At 46.5% G+C, this 18241-nt stretch overlaps 1 protein-coding gene, 1 long non-coding RNA gene and 1 other non-coding gene across 3 annotated transcripts in view; 1 reads left to right on the forward strand and 2 right to left on the reverse strand.

Moving 5' to 3' along the window:
* The window catches only part of LOC147003795 (uncharacterized), a 46201-nt gene extending 33277 nt beyond the window's left edge, over positions 1 to 12924 (reverse strand). Inside the window, exons 1-2 of the long non-coding RNA XR_015047553.1 lie at positions 12862 to 12924; positions 8027 to 8192 (exon numbers count right to left, since the gene is read on the reverse strand). This is a non-coding gene — a long non-coding RNA (uncharacterized LOC147003795). The remainder of the gene's footprint in view (positions 1 to 8026; positions 8193 to 12861) is intronic.
* LOC147003796 (small nucleolar RNA SNORA57) lies at positions 4587 to 4736 on the reverse strand. The gene has a single exon (XR_015047707.1). It is a non-coding gene; the product is annotated as a small nucleolar RNA SNORA57 (small nucleolar RNA).
* Positions 12925 to 16690: 3766 nt separating the features above from the next.
* Positions 16691 to 18241, forward strand: part of Tead4 (TEA domain transcription factor 4) — a 74965-nt gene continuing 73414 nt past the window's right edge. Inside the window, exons 1-2 of the mRNA XM_085839865.1 lie at positions 16691 to 16805; positions 17029 to 17210. Coding sequence (XP_085695991.1) covers positions 16789 to 16805; positions 17029 to 17210 — 199 coding nt within the window. The 5' untranslated portion in view covers positions 16691 to 16788. The remainder of the gene's footprint in view (positions 16806 to 17028; positions 17211 to 18241) is intronic.

An 18241-nucleotide genomic window follows, 5' to 3' on the forward strand; every position in this document is an offset into this window, starting at 1 on the left:
GCTGTGTTTCAGGTGGTCATCATGACTAACTTGCCCTGCTCTGTTCTGCTCCCATAACCTTGCCTATTTTGCCTGCCAAGTCCCCCATTTGGAAACCCCTACCCCTGATCTATAAAGACCTATCTTTCAGATCCAATGCTGATGTCTGGAATTCTGCCTTAGGGGGAAGCAGCCTGTGTACACCAATAGAAAAGTTTTCTTTGATTATTTACTTGCTTTAATTAATGAATTTGGCCATGATTTGTGTCCGTGGTCTTTCCCCTCGAATTTTTGAGATTAAAATCTATGCAAGCAAAACACCCATACACCATCTTTTGTTGTTTTTTTTTGTTGTTGTTGTTTTTGTTTTCCAGACAGGGTTTCTCTGTATAGCCCTGGCTGTCCTGGAACTCACTTTGTAGACCAGGCTGGCCTCGAACTCAGAAATCCGCCTGTCTCTGCTGGGATTAAAGCCATGCTCCACCACGCCCATCTTTTTGTTTGTTTGTTTTGTTGTTGTTGTTGTATATACCATCTTTTGTTTTGCATTTCAAGACAGGGTTTCTCTGTGTCGCCCTGGCTGTCCTAGAACTGGATCTGGAGACCAGGCTGCTCTCAAACTCGGAGATAACCCTGTCTCTGCTCCTGAGTGCTGGGATTAAAGGTGTGCAACCACCACCTCCTGGCTTTACACACCTTTTCTTAAAAATTAGATCTTATGCCAGACATGGTGGTGCAAGGCTTTAATCCCAAAACTTGGGAACCAGAGACAGACATAGCTCTGTGAGTTCAAGGCTAACTTGGTCTAAATAGTGAGTCCAGGACACAAACAAACAGTACTACATAGAAAGACTCTATTACAAAACACACACAGAGAGACACACACACACCGAGAGAGAGAGAGAGAGAGAGAGAGAGAGAGAGAGAGAGAGAGAGAGAGAGAGAGAGAGAGAGAGAGAGAAAGTAAATGATCTTTATATAAAAGAAAATCATCATGGATGCATCTGGGTAACTGTGAGTCCTGACCCTACCGACCAAGTGCCCACTTCTCTACTTTCAATCCAAGAAGAGCAGCCCTGACCTTAACTGACAATTTTACTGTTTCATCTCACTGGCTGGTCAGGAACTCACTATGCAGACCAGGCTGGACCCAACTCATGAAGATATTCCTGCCTCTGCCTCTTGAGTTCTGGGTTTTGAAAGTATGTACCACCAGGCTTGGTGGCGCACGCCTTTAATCCCAGCACTGGGGAGGCAGAGGCAGGAGGATTTCTGAGTTCGAGGCCAGCCTGGTCTACAGAGTGAGTTCCAGGCCAGCCAGGGCTACACAGAGAAACTCTGTCTCAAAAAACAAAACAAAAAACCAAACAAACAAAAGTATGTACCACCATGCCCAGCTTAATGGACATTAAAAAACAAACAAACACTTTTAAAGCATGTGACCCAGGGTATGGTGTCCAGCTCAGTCCCAGGCTCCTTCCATGCTGCCTTCCCACACAGTAGGCCTGGGCAGGAAAACTGGCAGGTACAGAGGAGACTGGCTTTGTTTTCTTTTTAAAATCCGTGGTGTTGGGGTAGAACCCAGTGCCTCAGAAGTGGAAGGCAGATGCCCTTCAACTACACTACATCCCCAGGTCCTTGGCACCTGGGTTTGGGATTTCTACCTTTTGGTTAGGTGGGCTCCATCACTTCTAGGCTAGAGGGTCAGAGAGCAAATGACAGGAGGTGGAGGGAGGCAAACTCACCTCCAGCCCTGGAAGCGGAAGAGAGGGGAGTGAGCCAGGTCCTCCATTCACCCTGGAAGGTGTACCCCCAATGGCCTAAGAGTCTCCCATCAGACTCCGCCTCCTCAGGGTCACTTATTCACCTCCCGATTGCCCAAGCTGGAGTTAGCCTTTCTATACAAGGCTCTTTGAGCACCAGTCAGCGTCTGAACTGCAGCTGTGCATGGGAGTCGGCCTGGCCTATGACCACCTCTTAGACTCATCTGGAGTTTACAGAGTTCCCGGAGACTCGGGACAATCTGCATACTCACATGAGTCCCGTGACCCTCCAGCATGTCTAGAATGATGATTAGCCAGCAGTTCTACTTGTAAGCTGGGAGCAAGAAGGCTAGTTTGAAGAGGGAATAAGAGGGCTGGCAAAAAAAGAGCCAGGAATTCGATGCTGTTAAAGGTGAGGGCTGGCTAGATGGCTCAGCAGGTAAGGGGGTTTGCTGCCAAGCCTAATACCCCAAGTCTGATCCCTGGGGCCAGTTCCCAGTGGTTGTCCTCAGATGGCCATAGGCACAAGAGAAAACAAAATGGTAAATTGTTAACTGTTGCCTGGTTTTGCTTTTGGATTATTTTACATTATGCTAAGCCAGGTATGTTAGGTATTAAGAGTGTCTTGGTCACCTTTCCTGTTGTACCAATAAAATGCCCAGATAAAGCAATTTAACGGGAAAGGATCTACTTTGGCTCTCAGTTTGGGGGTACTGATCACCATGGTGAGGAGTCTTGGAGTCAGGAGCCTGAGAAGCTGGTCACACCTCATCTGCAGAGATTAGCTATCAACATCCCAGTTAGGGCGTGCCCCACCCCACCTACTCTCCATAATTCTTCCCAGACATGCCTAGAGGCTGACCCACTCCAGATGATCCCTGGCAGGCATGGCTAGTGGCTCATCTCTTTGGTGATTCTAGTAAGCATGATGAACAGATGCATAAAATTGATAGATATGATATTTGAAAATGATACAAAGTCTACTCCTACCTGCCTTTTTCCAGTCAATCATTTCCAGGCTTCTCTTTAGCCTATATCTTTTATTTGTGTAAAAATGAAAATATGTCAGGAATTTTCTACCCTTTGTGCTCCAAAGGTAGCAGCATGGTGTATACTTGACTTTGTGGCTTGCTTATTCCCTGGATATATTTTCTTTTTTCTTCCTTCCTTTCTTCCTTCCTTCCTTCCTTTTTCTTTCTTTCTTTCTTTCTTTCTGTTTGTTTTTCGAGATAGGGTTTCTCTGTGTAGCCCTGGCTGTCCTGGAAATCCACCTGCCTCTGGCTCCCAAGTGCTGGGATTAAAGGTGAGTGCCACCACTACCTGACGGTGTATTTTCATATCAGCAGATATAGTTCTGCTAGGCATGCTGGCTCAAGCTATTTCTCTAATACTGGGAAGACTGAGGCAGGAGACTCATGAGTTTACTGCTCAGGCTACAAAGGGAGAGCCTGTCTTGAAATTAAAAAAAAAAAAAAGTTCTTTCTTATACTGTGTAGGCAACATACTGATCTAGAAAGGGGGATATTATATACAGTTTCTGGTTTTCATTTTCCTTAGGGTTTTCTTTCCCTTTTAACCCAATTTATTTATTCACATACTCATTATGGTTTTCTTTTTCTTTTCTCTTTTTCTTTTTCTTTTTTTTTTTTTTTTGGGGGGGGGGAATTGAAGTCAGGACTTCTGCTCTGGCCCAAAGATTTATTTATTATTATTATATGTTAAGTACACTGTAGCTGTCTTCAGACACACCAGAAGAGGGCGTCAGATCTCATTTCAGATGGTTGTGAGCCACCATGTGATTGCTGGGATTTGAACTCAGGACCTTTGGAAAGGCAGTCAGTGCTCTCAACAGCTGACTCCAGCCCCTCATGAGGGTTTCCTGAGACCAGGTCTTATAGATCCCATGCTGTCCTTGAAGTCCCCAATGTGACACAAGGCGACCTTGGATTACTGACCCTCCTGCCACCACCCCACCCCCAGGTGTGGAAAGTGCCAGCACCACAGGAACCTGGCAGTGCAGCGTTGGGATCAAGCCGGGGCTTTGAGCACACTAGGGGCATCTTGCCAACTGAGCGAGATCCCCACCCCTCCCTTTTTATTTCTTAAACATTTTAAATGGACACAAAAAGTTGTACATAATATGGGTATGGATACAAGGGCTAACATATCTTTCTTTTCAAACATTTATCATTGTTTTGTGAACAGACTTGCGATTTGTACGTTAACACCGTCCTGTGCAGGTACACCTCCAACTATCCCCCCACTTGTCATATTTCCTGCAATCCTGAATTCTCTCCTGGGCTATCTCGGTCAGTTTCAGATATTGCCATTTAGACTGTCCATGGCTATGTTGCCAACCAGTATAACCACTAGTACATAGTGATTATTATTTTTCATTTATTTAGTGGTCTTTTTGAGTCAGAGTCTCATATAGCCTAGACTGTGCTCAGCTGAACCTGGATGAGCAGGTGGCTTTTGTTTGGTTTTTTTGTTTTGTTTTTGTTTTTGTTTTTCTAGACAGGGTTTCTCTGTGTAGCCCTGGCTGTCCTGGCACTCACTTTGTAGACCAGGCTGTCCTCGAACTCAGAAATCTGCCTGCCTCTGCCTCCCGAGTGCTGGGATTAAAGGCATGTGCCACCATGCCTGGCTTGTTGTTTTTGTTTTGGTTTGTTGGGTTTATTTTGTTTTCTTTCTTTTTTTTTTTTTTTTTTTTTTTTTTAAAGGCAGGGTTTCTCTGTGTAGCCTTGGCTGTCCTGAAACTTGCTCTGTAGACCAGACGGTTTTTTGTTTTGTTTTGTTTGTTTTTGTTTGTTTTTTTTTTTTTTTTTTTTTTTTGTTGTTGTTAAGTGTTTCGGCATCTGAGGATAGAACCCGCGAACGGGAGGCCACAAGCACCAAAGACATAACACCGAGAGGGCCAGAGCCCTTTCTTCTCCCTCCATACATTACGGGGACCCGGCGGTCGCACGCCGGGTCCCCGCCAAGAAAAGGAGGATCTACAAAGTCAGGCCCAGTTCCCAGTAGTTCCCTTGCATATAAAGACAAAATCAAGACTTACTTGAAAACCACCCTTGAAAAGCCAGACTGGTTTTGAATTCACAAAGATGTGCCTACCTCTACCTCCCAAGTGCTGGGATTAAAGGCATGCACCACCACCACCTGGCAGAACTGTGGCCATTTCAATGCAAATAAATTAAGATCCAAAGCACCCCCCCACCCCACCCCACCCCACCCACGTTGGATGTTCACCAGGCCATTGAGATCTCAACTTTTGGTTTCTGTGGAGGTTGGAAGATGTCACTTGTCCATTTCCTGTGTGGAGGTTGGAGGATGTCACTGGTCCAGCTTCCAGGAGGCTGTCAGTTGCTTGAGAGCTAGGGAAGATGGATTTTGTTTCTGTGTCTCTCTAGTTCTCAGCTCCCATGGGGCCCAGGAAGTCATATATGTTCAAGGAGCCTGGTAAGCAAAGGCTGTATTCTCAGGACTTGCAAGGTAGAGGATTCAACTCCAAGGCCAATCTTCTCCATGTGAGGGGTCACCCTTAATGACCTAAGGAGCAGATCCAGCCTGACATAGGCTAAATCCTGTCTCAAAGGATGCAAGAATCAGGAGGTGGCTGGAAGGGTGGCTCAGCAGTCAAGATGATGACACATGAGGACAAGGGTTCAAATCCGCTGGGCGCGGTGGGGCACACCTTTAATCCCAGCATTTGGGATTACATCACAGGAAAGTAATTCTCTAGAAACAGAAACAGGGCTGGTGAGTGGATAAAGGGGTTTCTAGCCATAGGACAGTGTGCCTGACAACAGGAGTGGGTGGAGAGAAGAGGAGAAAGGTGGCTCCCAGAAGTTGTCTTCCAGCCTTCGTGTATACAATAAATAAACACATGTAATTTAAAAACGTTTAAAGATAGAGAGCCGGGCGTGCTGGCGCACACCTTTAATCCCAGCACTAAGGAGGCAGAGGCAGGTGGATTTCTGAGTTCCAGGACAGCCAGGGCTACACAGAGAAACCCTGTCTCGAAAAAACAAAACAAAACAAAACAAAGTTTAAAGGTGCCAGACAGTGGTGGTGCACGCCTTTAGTGGGAGGCAGAGGCAGGAGGATGTCTGAGGTCAAGGCCAGTCTGGTCTACAGAGCAAGTTCCAGGATAGCTAGGGATACACAGAGAAACCCTGTCTTGAGAAACAAAGCAAAACTAAACATAATAAATTGATTTTTCAGCAGCTACAGAACTGCAAAACAAAAAACCAGCAACTACAGCACTGACTCTATCCTACATTTCTGCATTAAGACAGCAACAGCTTCATAACAAGTGTTAAAACTTTCTTTGGAGATGAAGATGAATCCACATTACCGGTCCCTTTTGCCAAAGGACTGCTGTGGGTGCATGAGTGGTATCAATAATGGACGCAGCCAACTATTGAGCATAGTCTATATAACGTGTCTGTTGTTGGCTAATAGCGTCCTCTACTTTCTGCAAAGCCATTCGTCCCTCGTCTGTTAACTGTGGAGGGGATCAGGATTTGCGCCCTCCTTGAGGATCTCAAACAGAGGTTTAAGTTCTCCTGGAGTAAGCTTAAGATGAGGTCTTAGCCAATTAACATCTCCTAACAACCTTTGAAAATCATTTAGAGTAAGTAAATTATCTTTTCTTACTTGAGTTTTCTGTGCTGCAATCTGCTTAGGATATAACGTATGCTCCAAATATTGAAAAAAGAATTTGCCTTTGAATCTTTTCCGGAGCAGCAACGACTCCAAAATTTTAAAGTTTGTGGTACAAGAGCAAAAGTTTGAGTAAAACCTCCTCAGAAGGATCGGCTAATAAAATAGTCATATAATCAATAATATACACTGGAAGATTCCAAGTCCTAACTTCTTGTATTGAAGCAGTGACCAAAATTTTTTACATAATGGAGGGCTATTAGCCATTCCTTGAGGCAAAACTTTCCAATGATATGGCTTCATGGGTTCTTTAAAGTTACAAACGGACTAAAAGCAAACCCTTTACAATCATTAGGGTGTAAAGGAATAAAGAACAACCCTCCAAATCCATAATAATTCTATGTACAGTAGGCAGGCCAGATTGTAATGCCTCTACACGTTCCATAGTCTCACTAACCTTTCCCAAACCCTGCAGCAATCTCCACCTGCTGGATTTCTCTCTCTCTCTCTCTCTCTCTCTCTCTCTTTCTTTCTTTCTTTTTCGAGACAGGGTTTCTCTGTATAGCCCTGGCTGTCCTGGAACTCACTCTGTAGACCAGGCTGGCCTCGAACTCAGAAATCCGCCTGCCTCTGCCTCCCAAGTGCTGGGATTAAAGGTGTGTGCCACCACTGTCCAGCTTACAAATTTCTAATCATAACCAGTAACTAATAAGCCAATAATTTATAACCAAGACATGTAAAACATATTTGTACTTTTAAACCCATTCAGAAACAAAAATGAAATGGCTGCATACATTTACTTATTTAAACAAGACAAAATTCTTAATTTTTCTAGCTGTAATTTCAAGAGAGGAGCACCTTGTCACCTGTTGAACCCAATAATCACAAGCACAGAGATTTTTTTTGTAGGAAAACCAGCCATCAGTTACCTTACCATAGAACTTGAGAATCTGCTGGCTCCTTTAAGAGCAGCTTTTACAATCAGCTCCTAGCAAGGCTTCTCCAGCCACAACAGACTCCTAACTACAGGTGCAGGGCTCCAAAGACCAATTGATACTCTTTGTTTTTGTTTTGTTTTTTTTCTCTCTCTCTCTTTTTTGAAATGAGTTAAAACTAAATCAAGGGCTGAACAACCAGCAGATAGAGTTTTAACCGCCTTTTCTTTTGAACGTGAAACAACACAGAACAACCAAACCACAAAAGGAAAACACAGACTTCACATAAAACAGTCAGTTTTGACTGACATGGATGGATTGGCCCGCTAAGGACAGACAATAGACAGAGAGGAAAGAGAATTAGACGTCCCGATGGGACCCAGATATCCTACGTAAGAGACCCAGAACCAGGCATTCCTCCAGTAGGAGCCAGAGAGGAGGCAGGATGTCTCCTGACCTCCTCCTGCTCCTAGGAGAGCTCTGAAACAGCTTACGTTCATTTTCCTTCTCTTTCACCAAATCGTCCCCAGATAGTGGGGAGGACTGCTTTTCTCAAACCTGTTCTCTCGATTCTCAGGTGTAAACTATCTCTAGTCAGGGTCCAAGGGCTAAAAGCACCTATGAGTTACCTTCACTTCTCTAGATTTCCACGTAGCTCTAAACACAGACACAAACACATCTTACCTTCACCTTGCCCTTCTACAAGGTTTATTCACCGCTGGCCCAAATCTTCTTTACTTTCCTTTGCACGTGCTTCCAATTCCCACGGTGTCCATCACTGTATCCCGCTTACTGGAGCTCCAACGTTGAGGCGCCATCTGACCAAGCCCGCTCAGTCAGTCAACAGGTTCTCCAGCGCAGGAATGAGGATTAAAAAGAAAGACAGTCAGACAACATTGTAGCATGACCCCAGTCAATTTTGAGACTGAAGGCAAATTTTTATTTATTTTAGTTATTTTTATTTTTAAAGATTTATTTATTTATTATATGTAAGTACACTGTAGCTGTCCTCAGATACTCCAGAAGAGGGCATCAGATTTCATTACGGATGGTTGTGAGCCACCATGTGGTTGCTGGGATTTGAACTCTGGACCTTCGGAAGAGCAGTCGGCGCTTTTAACCACTGAGCCATCTTGCCGGCCCAAATTTTTATTTTCCAATCCACTTTTTATAGCATTTTATTTGCATGCAAGTCTTTTGGGCAAGCAGTGCTATAAGGAACAAAGCAGCTAGCGATTACTCCCATGACAGTTGTTTAAAAGGGCTTGTCATAATGACCGAAATACTTGAGCCCACTTCCTTGCCCAAGCCCAATATCTTGCCTGGAGCCTAGTTCTTCTGTTCCACCCAAAGACTAAAATTCTTGCCTTATCTTACTTCTCCATTACAACCTAAAGTTAGATTCTTGCCGAAACTTACTTCCTTATTATACCCTAATGCCAGATTCCTGCCTGAAGCCCATCTCCTTGTCCTTGGCCAATGCCAGACTCCTGCCAAGCGGTGCCCCAAAAGGCTTTCCACAGTAAATAAGTAAATAAATAAATAAACAATAAATAAATAAATAATAGAATAAATAAACACGACCTGTATTGTGTGCCTGTGCACTGTATGCCTGCAATACCTAAGAGAGCCAGAAGAGGGCGCATGGACCTCCTTCCTGGAGTTTTACAAGGTTGTAAGGCACCAGGCTGGGAACTCAACCTCTGTCCTCTGTGAGAGGAACAAGCGGTCTTGGCTGCTGAGCCATCTCTGCAGACCATGCTGTTTCTCTTTCTGAAACAGGGTCTCACTCACAGCCCAGGCTGGTCTGGAATTCATTATATAGCCCAAGCTGACCTCAATCTCATGGCAATCCACCTGCCTCAGCCTCCAGTACTGAGATTGCAGGTGTGAGTCATTATGACTGGTGTTTAATTGTTTAATTGCTTTTTAAAACACCTTGTGAGGTATGGGAGGTTAGCTTTTTTTTTTTTTTTTTTTTTTTTTTTTTTTTTTTTTTTTTGGTTTTTCGAGACAGGGTTTCTCTGTGTAGCCCTGGCTGTCCTGGAACTCACTCTGTAGACCAGGCTGGCCTCGAACTCAGAAATCCTCCTGCCTCTGCCTCCTGAGTGCTGGGATTAAAGGGGTGTGCCACCACACCCGGCGGGAGGTTAGCTTTTTGAAACACAGGGAAGGGATATAATTTAACCATTAGGATGTGAGGCGACAAAGGTAATTTGCCCAGAGTTTATTAATTTTACTTACTTATTTTCAGTTCTGGGGATGGTATTCACATTCTTGAACAAGCTAGGCATATCCAAGACCACTGATATGTACCTTCTGCTGAGAGTGACCCTCACCCTTGCGTGTGCGTGTGTTGGAACCCAGGGCTTTGTGTGTGCTGGGCAAGTCCTCTGTCACTAAGATAAACCTCCAGCTATGTCTTCTTTGGGGATGAAATAATAAACCTACTACAGGGCAGGTGAGATGACCATCTGTGGTCAGCAGGCTTGGTGGCAATCACCTTCACCCCACCCCCAGCCATCTTGCCAGCCCTTGTTTTGGAGAAATGGTTTGAATCACTTGGGAAAACTTCAGACTCACAAGCTGTGGCTTAGCAACAGTAGAAGTGAGCACGCTGGCTAAGGAGCAAATCTGTGAAAAGCTTGGGGCTTTCAAATGTCAGTGTTTCTAAAGCTCCTTCATGTATTGAATGCTTTAAACTACAGATAATTCTTTTCCTCTGTGTGTGTGTGTGTGTGTGTGTGTGTGTGTGTGTGTGTGTGTGTGTGGAGAGAGAGAGAGAGAGAGATCTAGAAACATCAGATTTCCTGGAGCTGGAGTTACAGGTGAGCTGCCTATCTACTGAGCCATGAAACGAAGTCTTCAGCAGTAAAGAGATGGCTCAGTTGGTTGTGACAGCTGTTTTTTTTTTTTTTTTAATTTATTATATGTAAGCACACTGTAGCTGTCTTCAGACACTCCAGAAGAGGGTGCCAGATCTCGTTACGGATGGTTGTGAGCCACCATGTGGTTGCTGGGAATTGAACTCAGGACCTTCGGAAGAGCAGCCAGTACTTTTAACTGCTGAGCCATCTCTCCAGCCCCCGTGACATCTATTCTTATTCTTGGCTGTCAACTTGACTATATCTGGAATTAGCTAAAATCCCAAAATGAAGGACACCTGTGAGGGATCATTACTTGACTTGAAGTGGGAAGATTCAATTCCCTTTTGTTTGTTTGTTTTTCAAGATAGGGTTTCTCCGGGTAGCTCTGGTTGTCCTGGAACTTACTGTGTAAATCAGGGTGACCTTGAATTTACAGAGATCCGCCCGCACCTCGGCCTCTCAAGCTCTAGGATTAAAGGTGTGCACTGCCTTCCCCATCCACTCCCCATCAATGGAACTGTAGCTATTTGTCTTAGTTAGGGTTTTACTGCTGTGAACAGGCACCATGACCAAGGCAACTCTTATAAAGGACAACATTCAATTGGGGCTGGCTTACAGGTTAAGGTTCAATCCATTATCACCAAGGTGAGAGCATGGCAACATCCAGCAGGCATGGTACAGGAGGAGCTACTCCTAATCTGGATCTCTGAGCTGGGAAGAACACCTCTAATCTGGGCCGTACCTTCTGCGGGAGGCCTATATAAGTCTATTGAAGAGGGAAGCTTTTCTTTGCCTGCGTACTTCATCTCCTTGGCAAGCCTACTTCTTCAGGATTCCAGCACATATGAAAAGCCAGCCGATACCTCCAGCCTTGCGGACTGAACTATTGGATCCTTGGACTTTCCATTCATAGGCAGTTAATTGTTGGATTTGCAGCCTGTAAGTCTCATTCTAGTAAATGCTCTCTCTCTCTCTCTCTCTCTCTCTCTCTCTCTCTCTCTCTCTCTCTCCACACACACACACACACATCTATAAGTTTTGTTACTATAGCAAACCCTCACTAATACAGTGATTAAGATTACTGGCTGTTTTTTTTTTTTTCAGAGGAAATGGGTTCAATTTCCAGTGTCTACATGATAGAGACCTCACAATTGCTTGTCCTAGGGTATTCAATGCCCTCTTCTGGATACCAGACAGGCTTGTAGTACACAAACGTATATGTAGGCTAAACAACATATAATAAACATTTTAAAACTTAAAGAGAAAAAAGTAAAAAAAGCAAAAAAAAAAAAAAACTTAAAAAGAATTTTTAAAGAATTATTGGGCAAGATTTGCTCATACAACTCAGGAAGCCGAGGAACGATTGCTTTAAGTTTGTGGTCACACTGGACTACAGAGTGAGGCATTGTTAAAAACAAAAAACAAAAACCAAATCCTTATAAGACAAAACAAAAATAACAGCAACAGCAGCAGCAACTGTGGTTTTGCGTTTAGCCCAGCCGCTTTGGGAAGGCGGAATGCAGAGATGCTAGCTGGACAGCATTTACCTGCGCGCCAAGCTGCTGCTGCTGCTGCTGCTGCTGCTGCTGCTGCTGCTGCTGCTGCTGCTGCTGTGCTCAACGCCGCTCAGGGGGGTGGGAAAACGCAGCCTAGGCTGTGGGGAGGCTGAAGCCGGGCAGCCTGATTACAGTCGCTGCTGGAAACCCCATGGAATCGGGAACGAAGGGTTGGGAGCAGGGGGCTCCCAAACTCCTAGACACCCAGATGCCACTGGGTCGCAGGGAGTGGGCCTGCAGGCTGAGAATGAGCCCAGGGCTGGGGGTTCTCAGACTCCTGGACATCCAGACTCCTGGAAGTTGTGTCGAGGAAGAGCAGAGATAGGAGGAGGCCCTTGGGCTGAGGTGAGGGTGAGCTCAGAGCGAGGGTGAGGGGCTGGGGTGGGGGAACTCATCAAAGCTCATAGGGGAAAGCCCTTAACTTAACAGTGGTTGTCTGGGAGCACAGAGGGGCCTTTTGCTGGAGGCTTAGGCAGCTCGGCTCTGTAGCTGAAGGCATTCTCCATGTTCCATCAATGGATATTGATGAAAGAGACAGCAGGGCAGTGGTGGCACACGCCTTTAATCCCAACACTTGGGAGGCAGAGGCAGGTCAACCTGGTCTACAGAGCGAGTTCCAGGACAGTCAGGACTATACAGAGAAAAGCCTAAAAGAGACAGTTCTTGGTTCCAAACTGTTTATTGATTGTTCATTGTGGAATATCGATACATACCACTTCTTCAAGGTCAGGCAGAGCTTAAATACCTTTTGCAGAGAGGGGTGTCTGGGAAAAGGGAAGCTTATTGGCTAAACTCAGGGTCTCTATATATCTCATTAGCATGGAGAACTCTGTTCTAAGTGACCACAGGTCAAGTTTCCTATATGAGAAATGTGGCACGTGATACATTGTGGGCTGAACTATTGGATTCTTGGACTTTTCAATCATAGGCAATCATTGTTGGATTCGCAGCCTGTAAGCCATTCTAAAGCTCGCTCTCTCTCTCTCTCTCTCTCTCTCTATATATATATATATATATATATATACACACACACACACACACACACACACACACACACACACACCTATAAGTTATAAGTTATAAGGGAGCCATCTACCTTCTCAGGTGGGTACAGGGTGCCAGGGACTCTGAAGCCAGCTCAATCTTACCAAGTTTCCTGGCACTGTCCACTCTCCCATAGCAACAACAAGCCCCAAACCTTCTAGAATCAACTGTGCACACTACTTAGAGAATCTGGCCAGGAAGTGGTGGCACACACCTTTAATCCCAGCACTAGGGAGGCAGGGGCAGATGGATCTCTGTGAGTTTGAGGCCAACCTGGTCTATGGAGCAAGTTCTAGGATAGCCAGAGCTGTTACACAAGAGAACCTTGTCTCAAAAAAAAAAAAAAAAAAAAAAAAAAGTGAGAGAGAAAGAGTCTGCTTTTTACGTGATAGTAAATCATAGATGTCTAGTTCGTTTAAAATATAGTGTTAGGATTGAAGAGCTGGCTCAGTGGTTAAGAGCACTGACTGCTCTTCCAGAGGTCCTGAGTTCAATTCCCAGCAACCAACCACATGGTGGCTCACAACCATCTGTAATGGGATCCGATGCCCTCTTCTGGGGTGCGTGAAAAACAGAGCAATCCTATCCATGAAATAAGTAATAAAATATAGAGTTGGAGCTGGACTGTGGACTGGTGTTAAAGCATATGTAAGGCCCAGGCTTTGATTCCCCAGCACCTAGCAAACAAATAAAAAAACTAGGGAAACTATCAGAAGTTTTAAACAGTCCTTTGTTACTTGCAGCTTTGACCAGTTCCATTATATAGACCTTTTGACCTTTGTGCTATAAAGGACCCTATGGATATTGTGATCATGACCCACACGGACTAGAAAAACAAAGCTCATTCCATTTCCAGAAATGGAAATAATGCCAAGCAGCATATGTGAACACTAATTAGTATGGTTTTTAAGTTTGACTTGGGCCTAATCAACACAAATACCCTTCCCACATCAAACCCAGCTCTGACCACAACCATCTTGCCTCTGGCCTCCACACGCTTGTTGGACTGGAGCGGTCTGGAGTTCAAGGAAATGGGCAAGGCATGGACCATGTGATGTGATTGGAGGGACTCTGTCTCTTCCAGCTGGGATGTAAATAGCTAAAACGTTCCCAGCAGCAGATTCATTCCTGAGGGTCAGTGAACACAGGTCCTGTCCCTTAAGTTTTCTGAACACGCCTGACTACCTCTGTAAAGTCACTGTCTGGGGGAATGGAAGGATGGCTCACTGGTTATTGAGTGTGCTTGTAGAGGCCTGGGATTGGCTCCCAGCACCCACCATCACTTGTAACTAGCTCCAGGGGATTTGACATCCTCTGGCCTAGTGCAGTACCTTGTGTGCATGTAGGCATACACATACACATCAATCAAAAAAAAAAAAATCAGCCACCAGCCCCTCAGATGGGTACACCCACTTGATTAGTTTTCTGTAGCAGGAGGTCTTCTGAGAACATCTTCATCTGCTCAGAAAATGGGATGCCCAAAGACCTAGAACTCTCTAGAAGCTTATAAGAGTACGAACCAGGAAGTGTGAAGGCACTTTCCAGCTTGGACTCCCAATGGTCTTGAAGAGAAGCAAACAAGCAAGCAAGCAAGCAAAGGGCTTTCCAATCATCCTCTGTGTTGTACCTGAAGGGCTATCCTCCCTTTTGCAACCACATTGTTATGGCCAGACTCCCCTTCCACATTATCCTAATTTCCTATAGTTTAAATTCAATAATTCTTTCTATCCATCTATCCATCCATCTATCCATCTATCTATCTATCTATCTATCTATCTATCTATCTATCTATCTATCTACCTACCTATCTATCTATGTATTAGCATTTATTGTGTTCTGCCTGCATATATACCTGCCCACCAGAAGAGGGCGCCAGATCCCATTATAGATGGTTGTGAATTATAATGTGGTTGCTGGGAATTGAACTCAGGACCTCTGGAAGAGCAGTCAGTGTTCTCAACCTCTGAGCCATCTCTCCAGCCCCTATATTTATTTTTGAGGCAGAGTTTTGCAACATAGTCCAGGCTGGCCTTGAATGTTTGCTCTTCCTGCTTTAACTTTCTCTGGCCCTGGCCACAGCTGGCCAGAGTTCTTCCTTCAGTTGAGACGTGGTTAGCTATCCTGCTGTAAATGCTTTCTGTCTCAGCCTCAAAGACAATCTCTATCTGCAGATGACACATGACCTTACCTTCATTTCTGGATCCTGAGCCTCTGTTCAGGCACAGGGTCACTTCTAGTATTTAGGACAGGACAGGGGTCTCCATATGCATGCAATACTGTCATCAGAGGGTCTAATGATAGAATCAAGAAAGTGAGTCCTGAGTCTGCATGGCCTTGATGACAGCCACATCTTCAATATAGCTTGTATGAGCTTCACAGTCTGGGGCTCACTTCTCTTAGTCTTTGGTTCACGCTGGTTTTCAGCTCCTGCTGGCATTTCATGTGTAGACTACCACAGGTGTGTAGCACCTACTAGCTCTTATTTTCACACCAAACCTTCCTGAAACAGCAGTTGGTGGACTCAGGTTTCCATCAAGAGCTGGATCAAGGTCACCCTGCAGACCTGGTAGCAGAGACCTGTAATGGAATTCCAGCTATTCCTAAGGCTGAGGCCAGAGCAGCTGAGAGAGTTCAAGGTCAGCCTGAGTAACTCAGTAGACTCAGTCTCAGAAACCAAAAGGAATCAAGGCTGGGGCCACAGCACAGTGGTAGAGCAGTGCCTAGCACACACAGGGAGCAGACATTGAACTGGGGAAAGTCACCCCAGTGCCTTGAATTCTGTTGGGTTTGTTCTTGAATTCATGTGGATTTGCAATAATGAATTACTGTCTTGCTTCGACAGTGAACTTCTTGAAGGCAGGGGTCTGTTTCTGCACTGAGCTTGGTACCAGGTTCAATGAAGGAGTATCCAATTAAGCGGTGGGACAGTTTGTACTTCACACTCACAGATAAGCTTGCTGCCTTGCAATGTTCTTTTCATGTGAATGGGATGTGACCAGGCTTTGATATGACTCACCATTTAATAAGCACACCAGAATTTATACATCCAAATGAGGGCTGCATCCTTCAAAGTCCTCGATTCGCAGGGCTGGATACTCAGTCCCGTGGTGATGCTGGCATTTCCGTGGACTCTTTAGATCACCTCTCTCGGGCACAACCCTGACATTTAAAATACTTTCTTTCAGCGTCTCCCCGTGCTACCCTACCCTCATGTATTATGTGTATCTCCATCTTGCGTTGTTAGCGTTGAGCAAACGATAAAATAATTCTGGAGATTTACTGCCGGCCCGAGTTTGTTTCACCAGCTCTGGCTGGGAGAGCCACAGCAATAAAAATTTAATGCTAGTGCTTCAGAGATTGTTTGATTTTGGGAAATAGTGAAGGCTTTTCTTTGATTTTAAGTTTCCCAAAGTGTCAAGGTGAATGCGAGAGCTAGGTAGTAACTGATTTAAGTCAAATGGTTCTAAAGACTCCCAGCCTGAGCCCACGTGTTTCTCCTAAATTGAATTGGCACGCTTCTTTAAAACTCAGACTTCTAACTTCATGGCGAAGCTGTCCTGTACCTTGGGTAACCAGCTAAGTTCCAGCTCTCTGTGAACCACTGCTGGAACCTAATCTTTATTATTTCTCCCAGCATCCGGTAGACCCATGACTGGTCTCCCCTTTCCTGCTCTTTGAGAAGTGACAGTTCTGCAGATCCCAAGGGACAAGGAAAGAACTGAAAGGCTGATGTTGGGGAGGGCTGGCGAGGGAAAGCGGTGGCGGATCTGAGAGCAGAGCCGGGAGTTCCTGCTTCCTGCTCCCGGAGCGAGTGTCCTCCGTAGCAGCCTCGGGGAAGGGAACAGCCCTTCCTGCTCCTGTCCGCGTACTCCAGGAGCGCAGCGAGGAGCGCCCCACCCCGGCGGAGGGGACGGTTTTCGGCTGGAGGTGGTGGAGGGACAGTTAGGACTCAACGCCACCCGGGGGTGTGGGGAGCTGGATGAGTGCGGGAAATCGGTAGATCAGAGTCAAGGCGTGTGGGTGCGAGCGGCGGGAGGTGCCAAGGGGTCCGCGGGGTTCCCGGGTGTCTCCGCAGTGTCCTGTCCCGTGGCTGCCCGCGGTTCCGGGGCTCCGCCCAGTCGCGGAGCCCAGCCTCTCCCTGGCCGGGTCTCCTCCCAAAGGTGCGGGTGGCAGCGCCACTCCCTCCGCTCCCTCCCCAGCCGCGCGCGTCTCATTCCAGCGCCCCATTCCGTGCATTCCTGCCGGGCTCCTCTGCAAACTCCAGCCCCGGGGGTGGGGACCGGCCTCAGCTACGCGCTCGGGGCCCCGCAGCCGTCGCCGCGGCTGGAAGACTTGGCGCCCCGCGTGGACCTGCTGCAGCCGGCCGAGCTCTCCCACCCCGCCTCCCGAACCCTGGGACCGGTAAGGCTGCTGAGTTCGGAGGACATCCGCGTCCCGCGTGGTCCCGGGCAACACTAGGGGACCAGTGGGGCACGTGCGGGCGGTGGAGTCTAGGGGCTGGACAGAGCAGGGTCGCTCGGCTGAAGTTGAGACTAACGAGCCTCATCCAGGCCCTTTTCTACTTTTCTGCCTGGAGAAGAGAGCCCATAAGGGAGGTGTATTGCCTGGACCTTGTGCAGAGGTCCCCAGGGTTTGAGACGCCGTTGCTCCCCAAGGTGAGAAGTGATGAGAGAGATGGACCGGAGCTCCCAAACTCCAAGGCACTATACTCTAGCAGGCAGCCCAGGGGCGCGCCGCGGTGTACACACGTGTCAGGGGGCTCCAGGCACACCCACACTCCGTCCGATTCAGTGAGTGAGTTCAAAGCTAGGTATTACTGCGCCAGCATCCTTAAGTTTTGGGTGTACCCGAGGAAGAGATATCTGTGCGCAGTGACTCACCTTGCTTCCAGGAGGTGGATTTGTTTGTGCTAAACGCGACCCTGTGTGCATTGCTACTTGAAGAGGGTGCTGTCTGAAATCCCGAGTGTTGGAGTGGGCGTGGGTGTGCGATGCCTCCTCTCCAGGACTCTCCTCTCCAAGTCCTCGCTCTGAGGATGTTGGTTCTGGCTCTGACTTCTTCTTCCTGAAGAACCGCGGCAGGGGACAATGTCTCCAAGTTCTTTGTGTTCAGGGAGAATTTGACAGTAGTAGTCGGAGGCGCCCCTCTTCCCATCCCTGTTGGGTTGAGCATTGCTGGCAGGAAGCTGCCTACACCTGCCCCCTTCCAGGCAGCTGTCTCTGTGAGGGAGTGGGGATCCTGTTCTGGCAGAATCCTTTAGGGAACTGCTGGTAGGCTAAGCAAAGCTGAGATCTTTGTTTGCCCTTAGGGACTAGGATGTTCATATTTATGGGGGTGGACCCCCTAAAAGGAGAAGAGCTTGTTAGGTTGTTTTCTTTTGAGACAGAAGTTTCCTGCAGTTTAGGCTGGCCTGGTACTTCTACCTTAGTAAG

This window comes from Mus caroli, unplaced genomic scaffold, assembly GCF_978045245.1.
Source record: "Mus caroli unplaced genomic scaffold, Mus_caroli_1 scaffold_7, whole genome shotgun sequence".
Taxonomy (NCBI): domain Eukaryota; kingdom Metazoa; phylum Chordata; class Mammalia; order Rodentia; family Muridae; genus Mus; species Mus caroli.